Source organism: Pocillopora damicornis, chromosome 1 (assembly GCF_964200805.1).
Source record: "Pocillopora damicornis chromosome 1, jaPocDami1.2, whole genome shotgun sequence".
NCBI lineage: Eukaryota > Metazoa > Cnidaria > Anthozoa > Scleractinia > Pocilloporidae > Pocillopora > Pocillopora damicornis.
The window spans coordinates 14033604-14054208 of record NC_142670.1 but is presented as its reverse complement, the minus strand read 5'-3'; the positions used below and the strand labels follow the sequence as shown (position 1 = coordinate 14054208).

Here is a 20605-nt window from a genome sequence, read left to right as displayed (position 1 = left end):
CCAAAGATAAATCACAGCCCTACCTCCTCTCACGGATTGCATCATCAAAGTCTGGATAGCTGAAGTACGAGTGTTAAAAATAAATTCAGTTTCTTATTTTCACTGAGATATACATGAGGGGACGCGAGCGGCCTCAACTGTAAATACTTTTTAGGAATGCTAGGATATTATCCTTGCATTCCTAGCATTCCGAGTTGCGCGAGAGCGTCAAAATCCGTGCGGATGTCAGAAATATTACTAGACTTAAAGTACGCCAGATGAGGGGGAATAAATATGAGAAGATAAATGAATTAATACCTGATATCAAAATGTCATCAGCTAATGCTTTTGTTTCACACGCAATTAATAGTGCCTTTATTCCTCGGCCGGTTCCTTTGCGTTACATTGTAGATTATAAAGAGAAACATATCCACACGATTTATTCGCCCTCATCCTTTTTAAGGTCTAGTGACATTTCTGACTTACGCACGGATTTTGACACTCTCGCGCAGCTCGGAATGTTAGGAATGCTAGGATAATATCCTAGCATTTCTAAAAAGTACTTACAGTTGAGGCCGCTTACGTCCCCTCATGATTTCTTTGACGAGTTATTTTTACTAAATCGAGTGACTGAAGAATTAAGTATGCTATTTGTGGTCATCTAAGGAAATTCACAGAAAAACAATACAACAAACTAATGAGAATTTACAGTCAAGTGTTTCTCTGGGCTTCTTGAGTGCTCTAACCGCTTCCTAAGTGCTTTACAACAGAACAGAGCACATTGAAGGCTTCTCTATTTGTTTTGTAATAAAGAATCCGTTTAATTCCTCACTCGTTACCGTCAATTTTCAAAAGGGAAAACAGTGTCATCAGCATGCTCTATACTCTCATAAAGCACGCTACAATAGGCCAATCAGAATCCTTGTTAGAATGGTTGAAATAATCTGATTGGTTGAACAAGACTAAAGCTTTTTTAGAATGTCAAACCATTAAAGTTAGAACGTGTAATAGTTCACAAACTGAAATACTTCGGTAGGTCGAATTTGACACTTGCCTGAAGCTTTTTAGTCTACATGCAGAACCTGAAGATGAAATATTCAGTGAAATCCGGCCGAATCGCGACACACAAAAACACCCAAGCTTTTATACGTGACAACTGGAAAAAAAAACTGCTTAAGGCATGTGGTTTATGAATGAACGACAGCCGAATTCACAGGAAAATGAAGATTTCTCGCGATGACAGCGCCGTAAAACTAGGCTGCCGTGACTTCCACGCAACGCATCGGAAACGATATCAGAGCAAGCTTTTACTCGTTCACTCAAAGGGCGACCGATGTAATTTCTGGGGCTTTCTTCACCGCAATGACCAGAGAACGCCATGATGAGTTAGCTTCAGTGAACCTAAGCATGATCGTAGTCGCCCTGCCACCTTCATGATTTGTACGACTTTTGACAGTTATGTCATTCATCATTTATGTGTTTCTATGTTTCACTTTTGGACACGAAAATATATGGCGCTCGGCATGTTAACAAACTTTTGTTTAGCTCTTCTGTTGCTAGTTGCCGTCTCGCTTGTTCCGGAATTTCACTTTCAATTAACGAAAAAAGGCTAGAGAAAAGTCCGGGAAATGGTCGGACAAAGTACAAGTTGGCAGATGGTGTGACAGCTTTAGCTCCGTGTTTTGTACCTTGATAAAGCACTCTCTTCTAACCAAAGAGAGCCCGCGTTATATCCAAACTTCATTAGAGAGTTGCTTTATTAGCTGCGATGCGGTAGCGGTTCTATTTTTTGTATACAAATTTAAATAATGAATTTTCAAGTTATTTTGAATTCATTATTTACTCCATAGGGTAGGGGGGGGGACACTTTAATGATAATCCAATTTTAATTCAATACATTCGGTGTCAAACAAAAGATATTACTGTAGCTTCTATCTATTATAAGAGCCTCAAAATGTTATGCCAAAATTTGACTGTTTGTGTAGGTGTGTGTCATTGGATATGAATGAATATCAATTTGCTTTTAATTGTTGCAATTATGTAATTTTTAACACATCTTAAATGCTTGTTACTTTCTCGTCCTTTTTTTTAACTGTCATATTTATATGCTAATTTTTGTAACTAACAAGTACTTTAAAAAAAAGCACTTTGGTGAGGTCGTGCGCTCGTTCTTTTTTATCACTAATTTTTTTGTTACAAAATCTATATGAATCAAATATGAATGATTGCAAGTAACTGTAACTAATTAGCTTCTACTGATCATCGTCTATCGGTCTAATTGGCTGGAAATGATATTTTAGCTTCAAAAGAGAAAGGAAGCAGTCCTATGGGCGGCCGTCACCACCAAAAATACAGGGATGTCAAATAGATCGGCAAATACAAAGCTGGTTTAAAGATTAGCTGTAGGACAGCATAGCTAATAAAGGAATGGCATGGCCATATTATAGACGGTTTAGTTTTCCTTCATGAAACAGAACACCCTAAACATGAATAGTTTAGACATGGTAAGAAAACCGATTTACTTGATCTGTTTTGACATTTTTCAATCGAAGTGATATCGGAATGCTTTAATTGATGTGCCGGATTAAAGGTACGACAAGCATCCTTACCCATTTCCGATCGCCTTTTCCCCCCCGGTTAGTACCTAAAAACAAAGATTTGCCCCCCAATGAAAAAAAAAAAAAAAAAGGTGATTTGCCCCAGCCACCCCCACCTCAACAATCTAATGTTCCGTCGCTAAGATACCTTTTACATAATTCCTAAATAAGTTTCGTTCCGGAACGAAATTAATTTCACACCGCGTTTACATTCAAGATAATTTAGCATGTGAAAACAATTATTTATGTCCTTTTCTGTCCTTTTCTATGCTTCCCTCACTCCTAAAGAAGATTCATATAGATATACGAGTCTTACCACGTTTATATTACACAGGTACAAGAATGAGTGTTTCGTTCTGGAATGAAAACCTCAATAAACTCATTCAGAAATAACTTGTTTCGAATAAACGTTACTCTGGTATCATGTGACAACCGGTATAAAGTCGTTTTTGAACAAAACTCATTCCGATATCATGTAAAAGGCCCCCAGAAGTTTTTATTCCCAGAGTATCACGCTTTGCTCTCCTGTCTAAATACTATGAATTTCGTGGGATATTGATCAAATGAAGCCTTTAAGTGCTACTGTGGTTCTTTCTTTATTCACTCCGAGCTTTCGCCGTTCTACGGCATCATCAGGGAGGACGATAAAATATATGCGCTATGGTTTTAAACGTTGGAGGTGCCACTGTAAATTAGCATAGTGTAAAACTAGCCAGTAGGACGCATGAAAACTAATGGCGTGATAAAATGTTCTAAAATATGTGTTAAAGTTAAGTTCAGTGCATTCCTCACGGAAGTTCAGTCCCGGCTTGTGCGCAAGTCGTAAGTCGTAGTCGTAAGCACAAGCCGGGACTGAACTCCCGTGAGGAATGCACTGAACTTAACGATCTTCTATTTTAATGAGCTATTTTAATTAACTGTTTTTAACACATATTTTAGAACATTTTATTACGCCATTAGTTTTCATGCATCCTACTGGCTAGTTTTACACTATGTTAATTTACAGTGGCACCTCCAACGTTTAAAACCATAGCGCATATATTTTATCGTCCTCCCTGATGATGCCGTAGAACGGCGAAAGCTCGGAGTGAATAAAGAAAGAACCACAGTAGCACTTAAAGGCTTCATTTGATCAATATCCCACATCATTACGACATGCTACTAAAGGACACGTTCAAACGTTTACTATGAATTTCAATAGCATTAAGCAACAACCCGCCTTTAACTGCTTCGCTGCCACTCAAATAACGATTAGTGACCACAAAAGGCATATATTCTAATATTTTCAATTCAACATAAACAAAAATCTCTCTACAGGATAAATATTCATTTGCGTCAGTATAAATTACTGCGTGACTAGCTTATGATGTAAATGGGGGAGGGGAAAACACAACGCAAAACCTGGGCTCCTGTCAAAAAGTAATACCCAGGCGTTATATAATAATCGAAACCGCTAATAAAATCATAAATAAACAAGGTAAGAGTGTTATGCTAGTTTTTTTTTATAAATTGTAATGATTTATGCCGGTAAACGGTGCCGACAAATAGGCACGCCATGTATATTTCATAGTCGCTAGCAAGTAAATTTTGCCCGACTTTGAGTTCGTCTCAAGATAGAACAACACAATTACACAAGGAAATTTTTGCAGTAACTTTTTAACCATCCTTTTATCTTTTAAAAGCTTGAAGCTCAGTAGGTTCTGTCATATCGGTCATTGTTAAAACTGTCTTTATTTTGATGCTACTCTTCGACATAGGAAAAGTATGTCGGACAAAAATATTCACCAAAAAATAAATACGACTTTGCCAGCTTTAATAATGTCAGGGGATTAAGTTTAGATGATAAAACGATGGATTATGTTGACAGAAATACTGGAGGTCAAGCACATTCGTTACACAAGGTCACACAACTCGGGTAATATTCACGGTGAATATTTGCATATTTGAGTGGTCGAACGAAAAAAAATCATTTCTCGAAAACTAAAATATATTTTCGCAAAAAAAACTACACCACAATTATCAGGACATATTAGGCTACAAAATATAGAAGTAAGAGCGAAAGCACATTTTGGGTGACTTGCCACTGTTTGTCTGATGCATGCTGACATTAGCTCTTAAGTCGATATGAATCTTTTGCAAATGATAGTCAAGCGCTTGGCTTTCATTGCTTATGATAAACTAACAGAAATATTAAAGGTAATACTTACCAAACCAAGAACTTATAAAAAGGGTTTTTGCCATTTTTCAGGATTCAGTTTCACTCTTCATCAAGCCCCAGATATGTATAAGTTGCTACGTGCAGTTGTCGGCAGACGAAAGTTATTGTATTTGGGAGCAGTAAATGACAGGAAATTTCTTCAAGTGTCTAAAACTGTTAAGTAGGAGCTAGAATAAATGAAAATGATAACACTCGGTCGACAGTTCATGACATGAGTCATCAGTTTTTTTTCACTTTTTTCGATAGATAGACCAATATACTGAAAGAAACATGCACCAGGTGTAAAGCAATGGTTTTCTTTCTAAGATCGAGAATTTAACGGGACAAAAACACTTTTACTATTTTCAAATTTTACGAGAATGCTGTATTACTCACCGGTGGCTGACGTGTGTGTCCCATCTGTTCGTACAAATAAGCGAAAATTACTTCTTAATTTTCAACTCGCAGATGAAATGCTGCCGATGGGTTTAACCTCGTATGTCATTAATTATTCGCACATGTATTAATTAACATGTATTATTACAACTCTATTGTGGAAAACCCCGAGTCAAAGGATGCCCTCTTAAAGCGTGAGTTAAATATAACTTTAATAGGGTTGATCGTCAATTGGACAGAAAACCAACGGCGCCTTACGACCAACAGTCAAGCCTTCAGCTTGCAAAACAAATCTATCCCCCCACCCTTCTCCCCTCATACGGTAAAAGCGTCATGAAGACCTTCGCTTCTGACTCCATCTCTTTGAATGCTAACCTTTTCCATTCAGGAGGAGGAAAATCCCTTCTTCAAGTGCCTCTCTCATCACCATCTATAGTGCTCGCCCATAGTAAATTGCAGGGTGATCCTCAAATAGTCCTTAGTCTCATCCGCAATGCATTGAGTCAGTCGCCACTTGAAGCGTTTATACCGATCACATTTGACCGGTGTAGAGGAATAATCTCATGCATTTCAGAATCCTCTCCTTTGTTTATTTTCTTCTGATGAAGTATGGTAGTGCCAGTAGCCCTATATGCTAATTTATAAACAGGTATGACCTAATAATAAAATGTTGTCGATTGTTTGTCGTGTTTCCATTAGCTGAGCTTTATGCAAGGCGTTCGTGCTTATCACGTTGCCGAAAAAACTGAGCTGGAAAAAGACTGCTCAATTATCCCTTAATCTCTTTGCAGTGCTCGAGGCCCATTAAGGAAAAAAGTAAAGCTTGAAGGATAAATTTTTGCAATTTGTTTTTCTAGCAAAGATAATACTTAAGTTGTAACCTACGCTGTGAGTGCGTCAATTCCTACCGTGCACACTTCTCTTTGCTCCTTTGAAAGTAGGGGAAGAAAAGTACGTATAATATTTTTATCCGATTCTTTTTTTTCTAGTCACATGTCAAAACCATAATATTGTTCAAGAAGTGTTTACAAGAACAAGAAACAAATTAATTTGGGGAGATGCAATAGCAGGTTTTAGGACATATGTCTCACTTGTATTGACGTTTAGAAATGGGGCTGATTGAATTACCTAACATATCTATTACTACGCTTCGTTCCTTTAAATTGTCTACTGTGCGCAATTTTTCTTCGATCGCTGTGAAATGAAGTTTTCTCCAGTTTTGGTTACCACGGCTCCGATTGTAAATATCAGAACTCATCGATACATTTACGATTCGAAATAAAAATACTTATCTAAGGAATGCGGAGAGTAAGGACTGAAAAATTCAAGTGATCCTTAATCGTTTAACTTTCATGAGTGACCGAGACATAATTTCTCCTTACAGTATCAATACAATATCGATCAGACAGGTTATGAGAATAAGGAAAACTTTAAGTTTGAGGATTTTCTAGCTGATCCAGTACCAAATTCTCAGAAGTAGCACCTGCGAATTGGATGGCAGACAGTGAGGAGAATTAAAAATGAGATCTTGGGCATGAAAGGGTTAAAATATGTAATCTCTTTTCTTTCTTTTTTAACATAGTTATTTATTCATTAACTCAGCATCATCTATCTATTCATCTGTTTATTCATAAGTAATAACAGTAGATGTTGGACGAGGCTACTTATATTACAGTAACAAGGTACTGTTTGACAAGTATCCTCTCCGATATGAAACGTGAAAGCATCATGTAGCAAGCCTTAAAATGTAGCGCACGAGGATTCAAAGAAGGCAGTCAAATGCGTGTTGGAACTAAACGCATGGTTAATTAAAGAAGAATTTGTAATTATTTCATGTCATGAGTTCATTGAACTTCTAAAGTAGATTTAACCTTTAATGAAAGTCACTTAATAACAAGCCAGATCAACCTGTAGTTACGATAATTTGATCCTTAGTGAGGACAACTTAGCATGTAGCTAACAAAAGATCTTTAGCAAGTTTATGTATGCGATGTTCTGGAAAGGCCTTTAAGATAAAAAATAGCACTTGCAGCTGGTGAATTGCTAAAACAATAAACAAGAGAACAATCTCACTTAATAATAATAAAATAATAATAATAGTTATAACAATTTATTGACAGTATTTCTACTCGGTAGCTCTACATCCGTCCTACTAACTAAAAACTAACGACTTACATGATGCACCTTAAGTTAATTTACTTTTACTACATTACATTTTAACAGCAGATTGAAACTCAGATCGATCGCCATCGACTAATCGCTATTTACTACACAATCGTTCAATGGAATAGAATGTTACTGGCAGACAGTTAAATCCACTGACTTAAGTAGAGTGCTAATTCGATTTAACGTCACTGCGAGGCTGCAATTCAACTGCCCGTGCATCGCCGACGTCACTTGAATTGACCTGTGGGCTCTTCCTTGTGGAGTCCTCCTTATTTGAAGTGGTAAAAACCACGTTCATCTTTCTTTTCAATCGCTCTCTGATCTGCAGATAGACAAGCAACAAACGATACATTTCTTTCAAATTTCATTCAAATAGTTATTCATGCTTAAACATTTGTGCTATAATGTGCACTTTCCTTATTCTTGACTTAGTTTTCTTTTCTTACCTGACTGTTTCGTAAGCCGTGTAGAACGAAAATCAGGAAACCCTGTTGCAGAAACATAATTTCAAGATAATTTTTTTACAATATTGCACTTAGGTAGGAAGCGGCGGAGCGTGCGTTGTTTGAATTTCTCAGTGCACAATGCATATAATAATCGTCTTCAAGAATCAGTATCTAATAGGTCTAACAAGACTGCTACGAATATATTTCGGGTCAAGTGGATAGTTAACAGGTTTTTAATTTTTTTTTATATCACCTAATAAAGGGTTCTCTCTTCGGTTAGAGCTGTGTAAATTGAACAATCTAGATTGATTGGGTTTAAGAGTTTCAATCGGACACTCACCTGAGTAGAGTTGAGTATTGTGAAAATGTAAGCAAAAGCCTTTTGTATAGGCGAAAGAAGACCAAACAGCCACGTGACACCCAGTAAAGGAATCATCAGTGCGCAAGCTTTGATACCAATTCTAAGATCGACAACAAAATTGAAGGTGCATGCATAAGGGTTGATAATTTTTTTCGCAGTCTCATTAACAGGTATCGTAATAGCAAACTGGTCAAGGGATGAGGGGGCCGGGCGAACGTTGCCGTACGTACAGCTTGTTAAGGAAATTTGTTTTTATTATTTTGAATAATTTTGTGTTGTGAATCCTACCGTATTTGCTGAATATGGTCGTCTTCACCTGTTGGCTGCACCAAATTGGTCATCTCCTTTATGACTCGTACGAGTATCAAGATGTTGACCTATTAAAAATTCCATTAAAATCACTGAATTAAGTTTCTATACTTGGTAGTCGAGAAGCCAAGAGAATCTTAGTATAGAAGTTATTTGTTTAGTTTAGGTCGAACAAAGAAACATAGTGAGTCCTATAGAAAAATAGTGAGTAACTAGTTCGGTAAACCAAGCACCGTGAAATAAATTAATCATAAACTCACAACTTCGATGAACGTTACAAAGGAGATGAATATCCAGATCAGATTGTTGGTCGAAGACAGCCAACAACTAATAAAATTGAAAGACAAGAATAAAAGTCATCAGAATGAATTAAAAAAAAAGACCCAAGGAAAAACGGAACAAGAAAAATAAAATGAACTTAACTTGATAGTGCGCGAGAGAGAGAAGAAAGGTAAAAAGTACCCTATTGATGTGTTCCTTACTATTTATCATTGACAGCTTTTTATTCCTTCTTGCGCAGCAGCAATGCCAAGTGAAATGGCCATCATGATCATAGGGAAACCTACCCATAAATACAAAAAAATAAATTCAAAGCACTTGACTTGATGACAACACCAAATATGAGAGCACGGTACTACCTCCAATACATGTCGTAGTAAAATAAGTCATGGAAATACCCCATGAGATGACGTGATACATGTGCATCTTGGTGTTGATGTTGTAAACTTTCACAACAAACAGGTAGAGGTAGATTCCCTCGACCAGCATCCAGCAAAAGGCAGCCATCAGGAAATACTGCATCAGAGCTGCTATTGCGATACAAGCAGCCTGTAAAAGGAAATATGTATTTTTTTGTTGTTTTTTTTTTGTTTTGGCAGAAAGATTTGATTAATTAAATGAAAAGATCGGAGAAGCCTCTCACCGTGTGTTCTGTGGCGTTTACTCCTGCGAGAAAAATTAGCTGTCCAACTCCGAGGGACACAGAAAGACTCAGTCGAATTTGAGACAGAGGTTGACGGACATCTCTGGTGAAATGAAAGATGACGAAAAAGGAAGGAAAAACAAAAACCAAACATGAGTAAAAAAAGCATACATAATCAAACCAAAATTAATTCAAATGAAAAGTTAAGCAAAAAAAGAAAAACAAACAAAAAAAACAAACACCAAAAAAAAGGTCAATCAAAAGCTTCAGATTCAAAAGGCAAATAAAAAGCCAAGTTAGTATAGAATAAGAAAACATTAAGGACTGAGGAAAGAGACCATGCATTGTTAATGCTCTTCTAATTGAACATGAAATGTAAAGTAAATTGGTTATTTAATCGACTTACTTTACCTTAGTTTCGGAGAAATTAAAAAGAACATTTTGGATAACATAAACTTACGTTTATCCCATAGTTTTTTTTCCTTTGTTGAGAAATTACAATCGATAGCAATTAGAAGAAGACATGAGAATGTGTACTTCATCGATTATTTAGTCACCATACTTACGTAAAGAAAAAGTACAAGGCTGATGTTACAAGGATCCCAATGATCGACAAGCTTAATCCTAAGTAGGTAATTATCTTCAACACAGTCTCGTCCTGTTTGGAAAGCTACGCCACATAGCGTGAAAAAAGAGAATAGAGAAACGTGAATTAGTTCAATTAATTTACATGTCTTACCAGTGCTGGAAGAAGAACATACATATAATAGGTTACCTTTGTGCCATCGTTGTAATCAAATAATACAGCAAAATGAGTCAAATGATTGCAGCTACAAACTGTTTCTTCTGAATTGCTTCTCGACGTAACTACCTGGCATCCTTCATCTGAAAATCCGTCGGAGCTGCAAAGGAAGAATAACTTCAGCAGACAAGACGTAGTGTAGGAAATAGCCTTCCATAGTACCAAAAGAGCGAATTTCATCAAAACCCTCTTGATTTCATAACATCGACTACATTATTGGCAGTTCCTTATTAGTTTTAATAAGTCAAGGCGGAAGTTATTTACAATACTTCCTTGCTAGGCATAGATTCAAACTTTGATTGGGTATATTCCAAATTTTTAGACAAAAGTTGTTGTAGATAGAAGGATTATAGCTTGGAAAAAATAATTTTAATAGAGAAAATCATCTTATCAAGACAAATTATGCGGGAAAATTAATGTTAAATAAAGGGAAAAATAATGAAACAAAAATTCTACGTAAAAGTGTCTTCCGCGACAATCGGAAAATAAGGGGACATTCGCAAATACAGCCAACATGTAACTGGACAACGAAATTCACGGAAAATATTGGCGGGAACATAGAGGCAAACGGACGACCAAAGGAACAAGAAAATTCTGAGAAAAGTAAATGATGTATTGCAATGTTTTACCTTTCGCTGAAGCTTCTCCAAAACATGCAATTCTTCACCCTTTCTTCTATCTGAAAATAAAAAACCATGGCGGTGAGATGAAATAAAAACAGCGCATTCCAAATAATCTTTCTTTACTTTCATGTTACTTAATCTTGCTTACCTTTATGTTTTTGAACTTCAAGACGACATTTTCTAGCAATTTTTTTGGTTTAGGTTCCATTGCTGCCATTATTATTCTGCTACCCAAATATCTGTGTACAAAATGATTTGAAAATGAACCAGAATGGGACACAAATATGGTGGTTTTACGAAACTATTTGCATATCTTAGCCGATATTCTCTACGTAGGGAAGATAACGCCAGTCGACGCTATCCAGCAGATAAGTGTTAACAAAATGTTTTGCTCTATCTACCAGATAGCGAATTATTCAGTGGATAACGTTAATCACCCTTCGAACAACCAGGGCCAGGTGTTTTGAGCACAAAGAAGACAATATTGTTACCTTGTGCTTCCTGTTCCATTCCTGTTGGGTTGACTTTTCGGCAGTATGTCTTGCAGATTCTTATATACACACCCGACGACCACTGATCCTAAAAAAGGTAAATCTATGTATTTCCCTCAGGCCATAAAACAAATAAACCCGATGAGTGCAGGTTTTGGAAGCAAAGCCTGAAAAACTTGTGAACTGTCCTCCGTGAGAAATTACGTCAACGCTGTTTAATTGTAATCTGGTGTCGATACCTGTAACAATATTTCCAGACGATGAAACCTCTGCCTAACTGAAAAACTCTACATTATTAAAGCCGACAAAGCAAGCAACCTTAACAAAACAGCTGAATTAATTTCTAAATGCTGCCATGAGAACAAATACTCCCTAGTGAACATCGACATCAGATTACAACAGACTTACTAATTAAATAATAACGTTATTTAAAAGTTCCTTCTGTTAGTGTTATATGCAACACAAACTTTCTTTTCGGAACAGAAACTATTCAAACAGCACGGAACTATCAAAGCAGATCTGGACACTCAAAGACAACAACACCAATTTTGCAATTAACTGGAGTATTTTAGCGACCGCCCCGGCCTACAGCAACAAAGGCAAGCGGTGCCACTTGTGCCTCACAGAAGAACTTTACTTAGTTAGAGCTAAGAAGCTGTCTTTATAAAACAAAAAAACAGATCTCATTTCTAAATGCCGCTAAGAGAATAAGTTTTACTCAGCAAATTTCACAAGCCACCAGCAATAGCTCTATAGAATCTTTATTTCAGACATAGATCAGATCATCACACTAGTGAATTAATTAGCTACTTATCTTATTTGTATATAAGGAGGCATTCATTCATTGAATAAAGTTCTGTCTGACGAGCGCTTCGGCGCGAAACTCAGAGTCACAGAGAATCGATGCGTACTCTTTAATTCTTTAACTTATGTATACTTAGCTTTGCTACCACAGCATTGAGCACTTTATGCAAAGGTAGACACTACCCCCATATTTATATATATATATATATATATATATATAAATTTTTTTTTCAGACTGAAGACAACAGGTAACACAAACCGTTATCTGCAAAATTTGAAGAGGCAATATTGATGTTCGTTTGCCATTCGTGTACGTCGAGGTAAAAGTCACTTGCATTTTGGCGGTAGGCCTTTTGGACTTCCAGCACTGAAGGATAAAAAAATAGACTTCCTGCTTATGGATGAATACGATTAAAAATTGAAGAATAAAGAGACAGACTAGATCCAACATAAGCGTTTGTAAATGACTCAGGACCCACTCAGTTGTTCTGAGGCCAATTGGCGCTCACCTAAAGTTAAATTCTGATCCGGGTTTCTTCATTCCTTCGTTCAAAAGCCATTTTGAGATAATTTTCTTCACTCTTTTTGAAGAGTCAAACAATCATCAAGATTACAGTCAATAGTCCAATGGAATTATGCTGAATTCTCTTTTATAGCTTTGATATCTGAAATCAGACTTCACATGAATCCTCGACTATCTAAACTTAGCTCAGAACAACCCAGCCCAGTTGTAAAAGTCATGATCCTATTTAGGAGATAAAGTGTCAGTCACTCAGACCGTGAATAAGCATCGACGAAGAATTTTATTCACAAATCTGATAAGTGGCGGTGTTTTTACTCACCCATTTTGTGGCTTACAATCTTTATTGGAAGGTGATGCTTGCCATAATTAAGAGAAAATTTCTCGAAGGCGACAGCCACATTAAAGATGGATTCTCTTCCTTTCTGAAACTCGTCTATGGTGAACTGGCCTTCATGAAGTTTTGACATGTTTTCAAAGCTGACGATGAAGTTTTCAAACACGTTTACAGCCTCCTGAAATCACGTAAAACAATTTTATCCATGTGATTTTCAATAATATCATAGGGATCTATGTCAAGCGTGTGGTTCTAATTACTTATAACGTTGTTTTGTTACAAGTAGATACCATTTTGCCATGTATCTGTTTAATAACAGTTGAAATACTTATAGATCATTAACGAAGCCAAAATGTGGTAAGAACAAAGAAACTGATCATTGATTTGGTCAATACTCCTGAAGTTTTCTGTTATCCATAACCAAACAGACGCGCGGCAACTTGGAATCCACTTTATTTGATAAGCAGTGCAAACATTACAAAAGGACGACGAAGATGAGAGTTTTGATGTTAAAGAAGCGTGGAGAATGTGTCCAGTATTAATTCTGTTCCGGTCCTGGAACGATATAAGTATGCAGAGTGTTGTTTAAAAGCTGCGTTTTCCTTGGCCCAGGTAGCCTTATCAAATTTCTTTCCCGCCCTCTGTCACTGTCTCTCTTTACATATAAAAGTACATATAAGCATATATGTAAATATGTACTCGTTCTCAAAACGTCGCTATTTGAATATATATATATATATATATATATATATATATATATACATATGATACATACACCTTTCATTCTTCCATTAGCTTCCGATAGAATAAATTAAAGGGAACGTTCTTCAAAAGGAAAATACAATAGCTGCTGTCAGTCTAAGTTATTCCATGTAACTCGTGAGTTACAGGGAATCATGCATGTTTCATTTTAGTCATTTTGAACTTTATTTCGCTGTACACTCACGTGTATTGAGCACTTTCCAACAGCATTTGCTACAATTTCCCACAATTGTATATACACATATATTTACATATTTTTTTGGATATATTCTGTACGATAATATATTAGTTATTGGTAACGTTAGATACCTGCAAAGAGGTCTTTTTGTTGCTATCAAGTCCGCGAAGTTTGGAAACATATTCATTTGCCTAAGATAGTGAAAGTGTCAGTTATTGGTATGAACTAATTACATTCTGAAACTTAACATGTACATGGATGGTAAATAATCACAAAACTCACCAGCTTCTGAACTGAATTTGAAGGCGACGGCGATGAAGATGGTATTATCAAAGATGGCGATGGCCACAGCAAAGACGACAACGGAGACAGCGATGGTGAGGGCGAGGGCAATCGAAACAGAGACAGCGATGGTGATGGCAACAGTGAGGGCGACGCTCCTAAAGAGATCGATGGCGATAACAACGCTACTGCCTTTGCCGATTCTGATGGCCATACCGTCGCAGATGACAATGATGGCCCTGCTAATTTCGATGAGTTTTCAGGGAAAAAAATAAAAGTAAGGATATACCTAAGCCGATTTCTGTATTCTTTCTCTAGTCTCGTTCATAAGCAAACCATGCTGGACGAACTGATTAGTCCACCATAATTGCATCAATCTCAATTCTTTTAATTTCCGGTTCTGAAACCTTAAGTCTGACTATTTTGTGATGCTCGATATCAAAGTGGCTGGGATGGGTAGATCGAGTATTATGGTCTCCATTTTCGTCTGCAAGTCATCCATAATGAATAGTTCATACACATTTGCGAAGTGCAGAGGAAACGTGACGCGCAAAGCCAAGATCAATATATTCATGACAGTGTGGTCCATGATGACATTTCTGTCTCACTAAGGGCCTAGACACGCGCTTCTCTGTTTATTGTGCGCTAAGCAGGCGCAAATTTGTCTTACCTTTGGGCATCTCACATATGAAAGCTTTGGGATCTGTCCCCGCTGGATCAGTAGATAAGCCCTGTTCACCCGAATCAGACTCCCTGATTATAAATGCCACTCTATGGTTATTGCTTGGCTGGTTTGCTCTCCATTTACCGATCGTCAGTGGCTTTTCACTCACCCAAGTCCAATTATTTTCCTTTTTTTCCAACCCGATGTACCACTCCGCAGTGTCGCGATTTCGAATCTCGCCATCAATAAAGAACCATTCCTCTTCGGTTTCAATGGAAATTAGGTCAACTCCGCAGTCGCGACAATAATCTCTGTTAAACATCCATGTAAACCCAGAGGCCATAAACACGTAGCAGGAGTCTTTAAAACAATCTTCAAAATGAGAAAACGAGTCTTCAAAACAATATCCATTTGGAGATTTATCGAAGGTAAACAATATTTCATTAAAACGTGGGTCTCCTTCCATTTATTCACGAGGGTAAAGCTTAAATATGTTCATTATCACGATGTTCTTTGACACCTTTGCAACGATATTTCATTCACTACTGTGAGAAGCTCGAAAATTTTAGCGATGATCGAAATTAAATTATCAGGCTTAGTAGACCAAGAATATTGGCCATTTTAAAACTAAAATGAAGAAATTGGTTTGAAGCTTCCCCACAATAAGGGAAATAAAGGTGCAAGGTTTTATCATTTTATCAAGGTCTGGTAGCACTTTTTTTACGCTCAAGGGCTTTGAGCACACCCCTAGTTTACTCAATTGTGTTGCGTCTTACCTTTGGTAATTTCACAAATTGAGGCATAAGGCTGATCTCCGTGGGTCACTTGAAATAGGCCCACTTTACTATCATTCAAAGACGTCTTGACTATTATTGCCACATCTCCGTCGTCACTTGGCTGGTTTTTATCCCATTTGCAAATGGTCAGTGGTTTTCCACTCACCCAAGTCCAATTGCCGGCTTCTTTTTCCAAACCAATCATCCACTTATTATATTTCCATTTGGGTTTTTGAATCAAGTCATTTAAAAAGTTCCATTCTTTTACGGTTTCAATGGAAACTATGTCAGCCCCCTGCTTTTGACATAATATTCTGTTATCGTTCCAATTCGGTCCTTGGTTTTGCAATATGTAACAGGAATCTTCAAAACATGAAATCTGGCATTCTGGGGAAAAAAAAAACTAAAAAAATTATAAAATGGGAATAACTAAACACAAGAAAACATGGATAGCTTGTTGGCAAAGACCATCCACAGTTTTCATAATGTTATTGTTATTATTTGTTTTAATTCGTAAATGGTAGTTCTGGGATCAGAGTGAGAGCAAATTAACAGTATTTTTTCTGAGGCCTGAGGCATACTGTGGTTTTTAAGTGCACTTCGAAAATGATTAGCTTAGTAATTATTTTGATCCTGATAAATCTATCAGAGTTTTACCATGTTTCCCTTTAATTCTCGGGAAAGTAAATACATGTTTGTTAGAGTCTTAATTAGCACTTCTCACCTGATCCATATAAATGCTTTGTCAAAGTCAGCATTACTGTAAAGGGAAATTTAAAAAAAAATTTTTTACATGTGTTGGCGCTGAAAAGTTACTTGTCTGACCAGTTTCCGTGGCAATAGATGAATTCACTCATTCGGTGTGTTTTTCATTACAAATAGGAATTTTAGAATAAGATATTTTTTCCTAAAAGACATCTAAGAAAACAAATTAAAGAGTTTTATTGACAAATGTCTTTCGCCACTCAAAAACTAGCAGGTAAAGTATACTAAGTGCTGCACACGACATGGGGATAAATGTCCTAAGAAAGGTTCTCTCGTGTATGCAGACTTACTGTAGTCACAGTAACTATGTAATCTCCAGATTTTATGATTACAATTCTTTCAATAGCAAGGCCTCACCCCCCACCCTCCACTTAAAAAAAACTTGAAATAGGAAAAGGATGAAATACTTAATTTTTGGGAAAATCTCTTTAATTCACAGATTTCCAAATACATCAAAGTAATACGAATTAATTATCTAAGAGCCTAAGCGAACTTCGTGAGACACGTCCGTCCACGAAAACTTTATTTTCGTTGGGAATTTCGCGTTCAAGATACTGTCTCGGATGATGATTGACACTTGACATTAAGGGTGCGTTCCTTTGGGAGAATCCGGATCAGGATTTCTGATCTGTAGCGTTCCTTTCGAGCAAATCCATTTTCAGATCAGTGATCTATCAAATGCATTTTGGGAAAAGGATCCGAAATCAATCATTTTGCCTAGCGGTGCTCAATTACAAAGAAGTAAGTACTTCAGCTGCTCTATCCGCGACGGCCATCTTGTTTTCGTTTTTAAATTTAGCGCGCAATTCCGCTGAGGCGCTCTACAGTTTCCCGGTTGCTGTCATGGTAACTGATGTGATGAACTAAAGCACCGTTCCTTTGATGCACCGTGATCTGTATAATCTTGGATTACAAATCCAAATCCGGATCCTCCCAATTTTTAGAAGACACGACATATTTGTGATAGTCATGCGCAGCCGACTTCTTCAATAGCACGTGTACCAACGAGGCGCCCTTCAAAAGTAAAACTATGCGCAAATAACATATATGAAGATTTTCCAAAACCGTCGCTCAAACCTTGACAGGTATGAAACATCTCAATTTAGTTTCTGTTTAAAGAAATTTACCAGATGTTAATGAGGCAAGATTCCGCGGGTAAGAAATGAATTTTCGATAACTTATGGTATGCATGTGCTGCATCCCTAACTTTGCTTCCGATAGAGAAGCTACAACACCAGACCGTTATTGTGCAAAATTTTTTAATTCCATATCTGCAACGCTGTAAAAGGTCCATTCACGTAGTTGTTTCTTTTCAGAAATGTGCGACATAGCGACCATCTCTCTGTGTTTAATGTAAGACTGCAAATATTTTCCGGTCAAAATGCCTGCCACCGGACAGAAAATGATCAACGCTTTGAGGTTTTTGGCCTTTGTAAGCTACGGAAGACTAGACTTCAATCTTTAAACAACGCTAACGAGCTGTATGCGGGCTCTCCAAAACAAACGCAGTTTTTAAGTCACATTTGGTAGCTGACTAAAATAATTTCGACACGTCCTCTGTGCTAAGAGAATTCTCAGAAGGTTAGGATAATCCTCGAAAGTTATGCAATTCCTTGACAGCCTCTTGCAATCTACCTTTCTCCCAATCCAACCTTCTCTTGTGTTTACCAAGTCTATGTCAACGCAATAAAACCTCTCTATTTTTCAGACATTTCTGTTTAGTTTTCCACAATTTATCGAGACTTTCCCGAGTGATATCTTCATTTGCATGATCCTTCTGAAGATTCCAAGGGCAATTTGGATAAATTCAAACAAAACAAAACATGCTAAAACTTGATTTTAGATACATACATACATTTCGATGAATTTAATACGATCAGAATACCAACTTTCCTCTCCTTGCTAAAGGGTAGCGACAAGTTTTTCAAACATGGTTTGCTCTTCCGTCAGATAACCGATAGTAATTAATATTATGATGTCATAAAGACCAATTAATTGGGACTAAGCTTTAGGTATCAAATCACAAATAGATCACAGTGGTTGAGGTTAAGTTAAGCCTAGAAATCATAATTAAAATGGAGACAGAACTGGATAAAACCTCCATCACTAGGAAATATCGATTCGGCCCGACTCGAACGGTGAGACATCTGTCAAACCTAATGTCAACTTCAGTCAACTCAAGTGCCCGTATTCGGCCAGTTAATTAAAAACCATCGATCATTCCGAGAGGCCACTTTACAGGTGAAAGACGAGAGCACTATCACAGCCAAGCGACTGCGTTCATATGATCCTTAACATCATTGCTAGAAATAAAACTGTTGTGCAAACCGTCATAACCCAACAACCATGGTTTAAAATGGGCGCTACATCTTTAAAAATATTAGATTTTGTCATTCTAGCTGATTGTTTTCAAATATTTAAGTCTGCATCGTACTGAAATAAAGAAACGCAAAATAAGTCTTACCAAATAGCCTGATTCTTTTTCCAAAATTATTTTCATGATTTTGTGAAACCACTTTTCTACAGCATTCTGATATAAGAGATATAATTTAGCTGGTACTTACACAGCGTGCAACTTATAAAAAGCGCGTTGAACATATGTATTTTTCTGGCTTTGATTCCACCCATCATCCAAATTCATCAATACAAACTATGGATATATTGCTGTCAATTGTTTTCATGAGATTGATGTAAGTTTCCTTCGAAGGCTGCGCATGTGCAGCATATCTTTCAAACTCTTTCGAACTCTCTTGCACTATGTAGACAGTTTTGCATATCGTAAGCTTTGATCGCTTCGCGTCACCAAGGTTGTATTCTTTTTGTGTACCTTAGTAAACCAGCCAAGTAAACCGCGGACTATTTGCTCCAGATGCGGAGCATTATTTTATTGAAGAGAAACAAGAACTTCATGACAGCAAAACAACCTTTTTCGTTCTAGTTTTATGGAAGTGCATATCGTAATGGTGTGAAATGTTTTCATTTCTTTGGTTGTTGTCGGTTCATTTACCAAAGCGCATATGCAGTGTTTCTTGGCGCGTTTTGAACTCTATATTCGAGTTTCTTTAGATGCACGCACGGTGCTAAGTACATCGTAACTCTCGATGGGACGCTGTCTTCTCGACGTGACATAAGTCATAACTTGGTTCTTCTTAAATTGAACGACTAATTAAAATGAAGGCTCAAGGCAATAGATGTTAATTATTGTTTTGCTTCGTAAAAACAAGAATTAATAAACTGTATCAACAAAGCTGATATTAAAACGTTTCAATGACTGGTATTTTCTAATGTGTTAGTGAAATAAAACTTCAGTCATTAAAAACTGGTCAAGCAATCTCCGACTCTAAACGATAGTCGGTTGTCCAAGTAATTTCGTATTTTGTCTGTTTCTAAAAATTGCGCGAGATTTTCTAGAATAATCTAATTTCTTGTTACACGTGATGAATTTTTTGCAGGTGTCTTTCCATCATTAATATTCCCTTACGGTTTTTTTCAACACGCTATTGGTAATTCTACTTTTGTCAAGTAATTCAGTGGTTTCTAGCTCGTTGAATTATCATTTTTGTTTTAGCAGGCATAAGATATCCAAGAATTTTTCCCAAGTGCTGGGTCATTAATTTCTGCATCTGCCTAACCTAATACCAGTTATATCAACAAATAAAAAAGCCTATACAGTGCTCTGTTCTGTTTCCAAGCACGCTGGAAGCGCCTAGAGCGCGAAAATATTTCCCAACTTCTTGCAAAGGGCATTTCTAGGATTGCTTCTAAACTGTTCGACTTCCGTCGCTTGATGGAAAACGTCTAATTTTTCCGGCTGTCATCTGACGCATGAACGAAGAGCGACAATGTACGTGATTCTCTTTTGACTTGTCGCAACAGCTTTGAAGGATGTCAATTAAGCTATAATTGTGTTTCTTTGATTCTACATGTGGCTCCTTAGAGCCGTTACACAGATCACCGCAGCGAAAACAACATGAATAACGATGACTTTCCATTGTTTTTCAATCATTTTGCATTGTCTAGAAACTGAAACACATTACGGCACTAACTAAGAGAAGAATCGCCATCCTTCTCTTTGATAATTGCCACCTGACAAATTTCTTTTCTCAGTTTTTTTTTGCCCGAGTGTCACAGGAAGTTCCCAAAATCGATAAAAAATATTCACAAGTAGAAAGTCAAGTCTATAGATTTCATTTCTACGTTATACCTGGAGGGAGTAAGAGAGGTGGTA

General features: G+C 37.0%; 3 protein-coding genes across 4 annotated transcripts in view; all 3 read right to left on the bottom strand.

Moving 5' to 3' along the window:
- Positions 1–4896, bottom strand: part of LOC149052180 (uncharacterized) — a 65829-nt gene extending 60933 nt beyond the window's left edge. The window contains exons 1-2 of the mRNA XM_089180363.1: positions 4784–4896; positions 24–59 (exon numbers count right to left, since the gene is read on the bottom strand). Coding sequence (XP_089036489.1) covers positions 24–59; positions 4784–4817 — 70 coding nt within the window. The 5' untranslated portion in view covers positions 4818–4896. The remainder of the gene's footprint in view (positions 1–23; positions 60–4783) is intronic.
- A 1833-nt stretch (positions 4897–6729) lies between these two features.
- Positions 6730–8785, bottom strand: LOC149052179 (adhesion G protein-coupled receptor D1-like). Of its 2 annotated transcripts, XM_089185694.1 has the most exons (5): positions 8712–8785; positions 8431–8519; positions 8122–8242; positions 7782–7823; positions 6730–7657 (listed from the first exon to the last, which is right to left on the bottom strand). In XM_089185694.1, the coding sequence occupies exons 2-5, from the start codon at positions 8481–8483 to the stop codon at positions 7505–7507; spliced, it is 369 nt and encodes a 122-aa protein (XP_089041820.1). In that variant the 5' UTR covers positions 8484–8519; positions 8712–8785; the 3' UTR covers positions 6730–7504. The 2 variants fall into 2 exon arrangements, with proteins under 2 accessions (XP_089041820.1, XP_089041857.1); XM_089185731.1 differs by lacking the exon at positions 7782–7823 and having other exon boundaries at positions 6927–7657.
- Positions 8786–8933: 148 nt separating this feature from the next.
- On the bottom strand, positions 8934–16370 carry LOC149052178 (uncharacterized). Its single transcript, XM_089180351.1, has 15 exons — positions 16337–16370; positions 15613–15999; positions 14843–15208; positions 14173–14414; positions 14022–14081; positions 12936–13128; positions 12353–12460; positions 11290–11377; positions 10947–11037; positions 10805–10854; positions 10149–10275; positions 9940–10043; positions 9374–9476; positions 9129–9279; positions 8934–9013 (listed from the first exon to the last, which is right to left on the bottom strand). Exons 1-15 carry the CDS (start codon positions 16368–16370, stop codon positions 8940–8942), a joined length of 2178 nt encoding a protein of 725 aa, XP_089036477.1. The 3' UTR covers positions 8934–8939.
- Positions 16371–20605: the final 4235 nt, after the last annotated feature.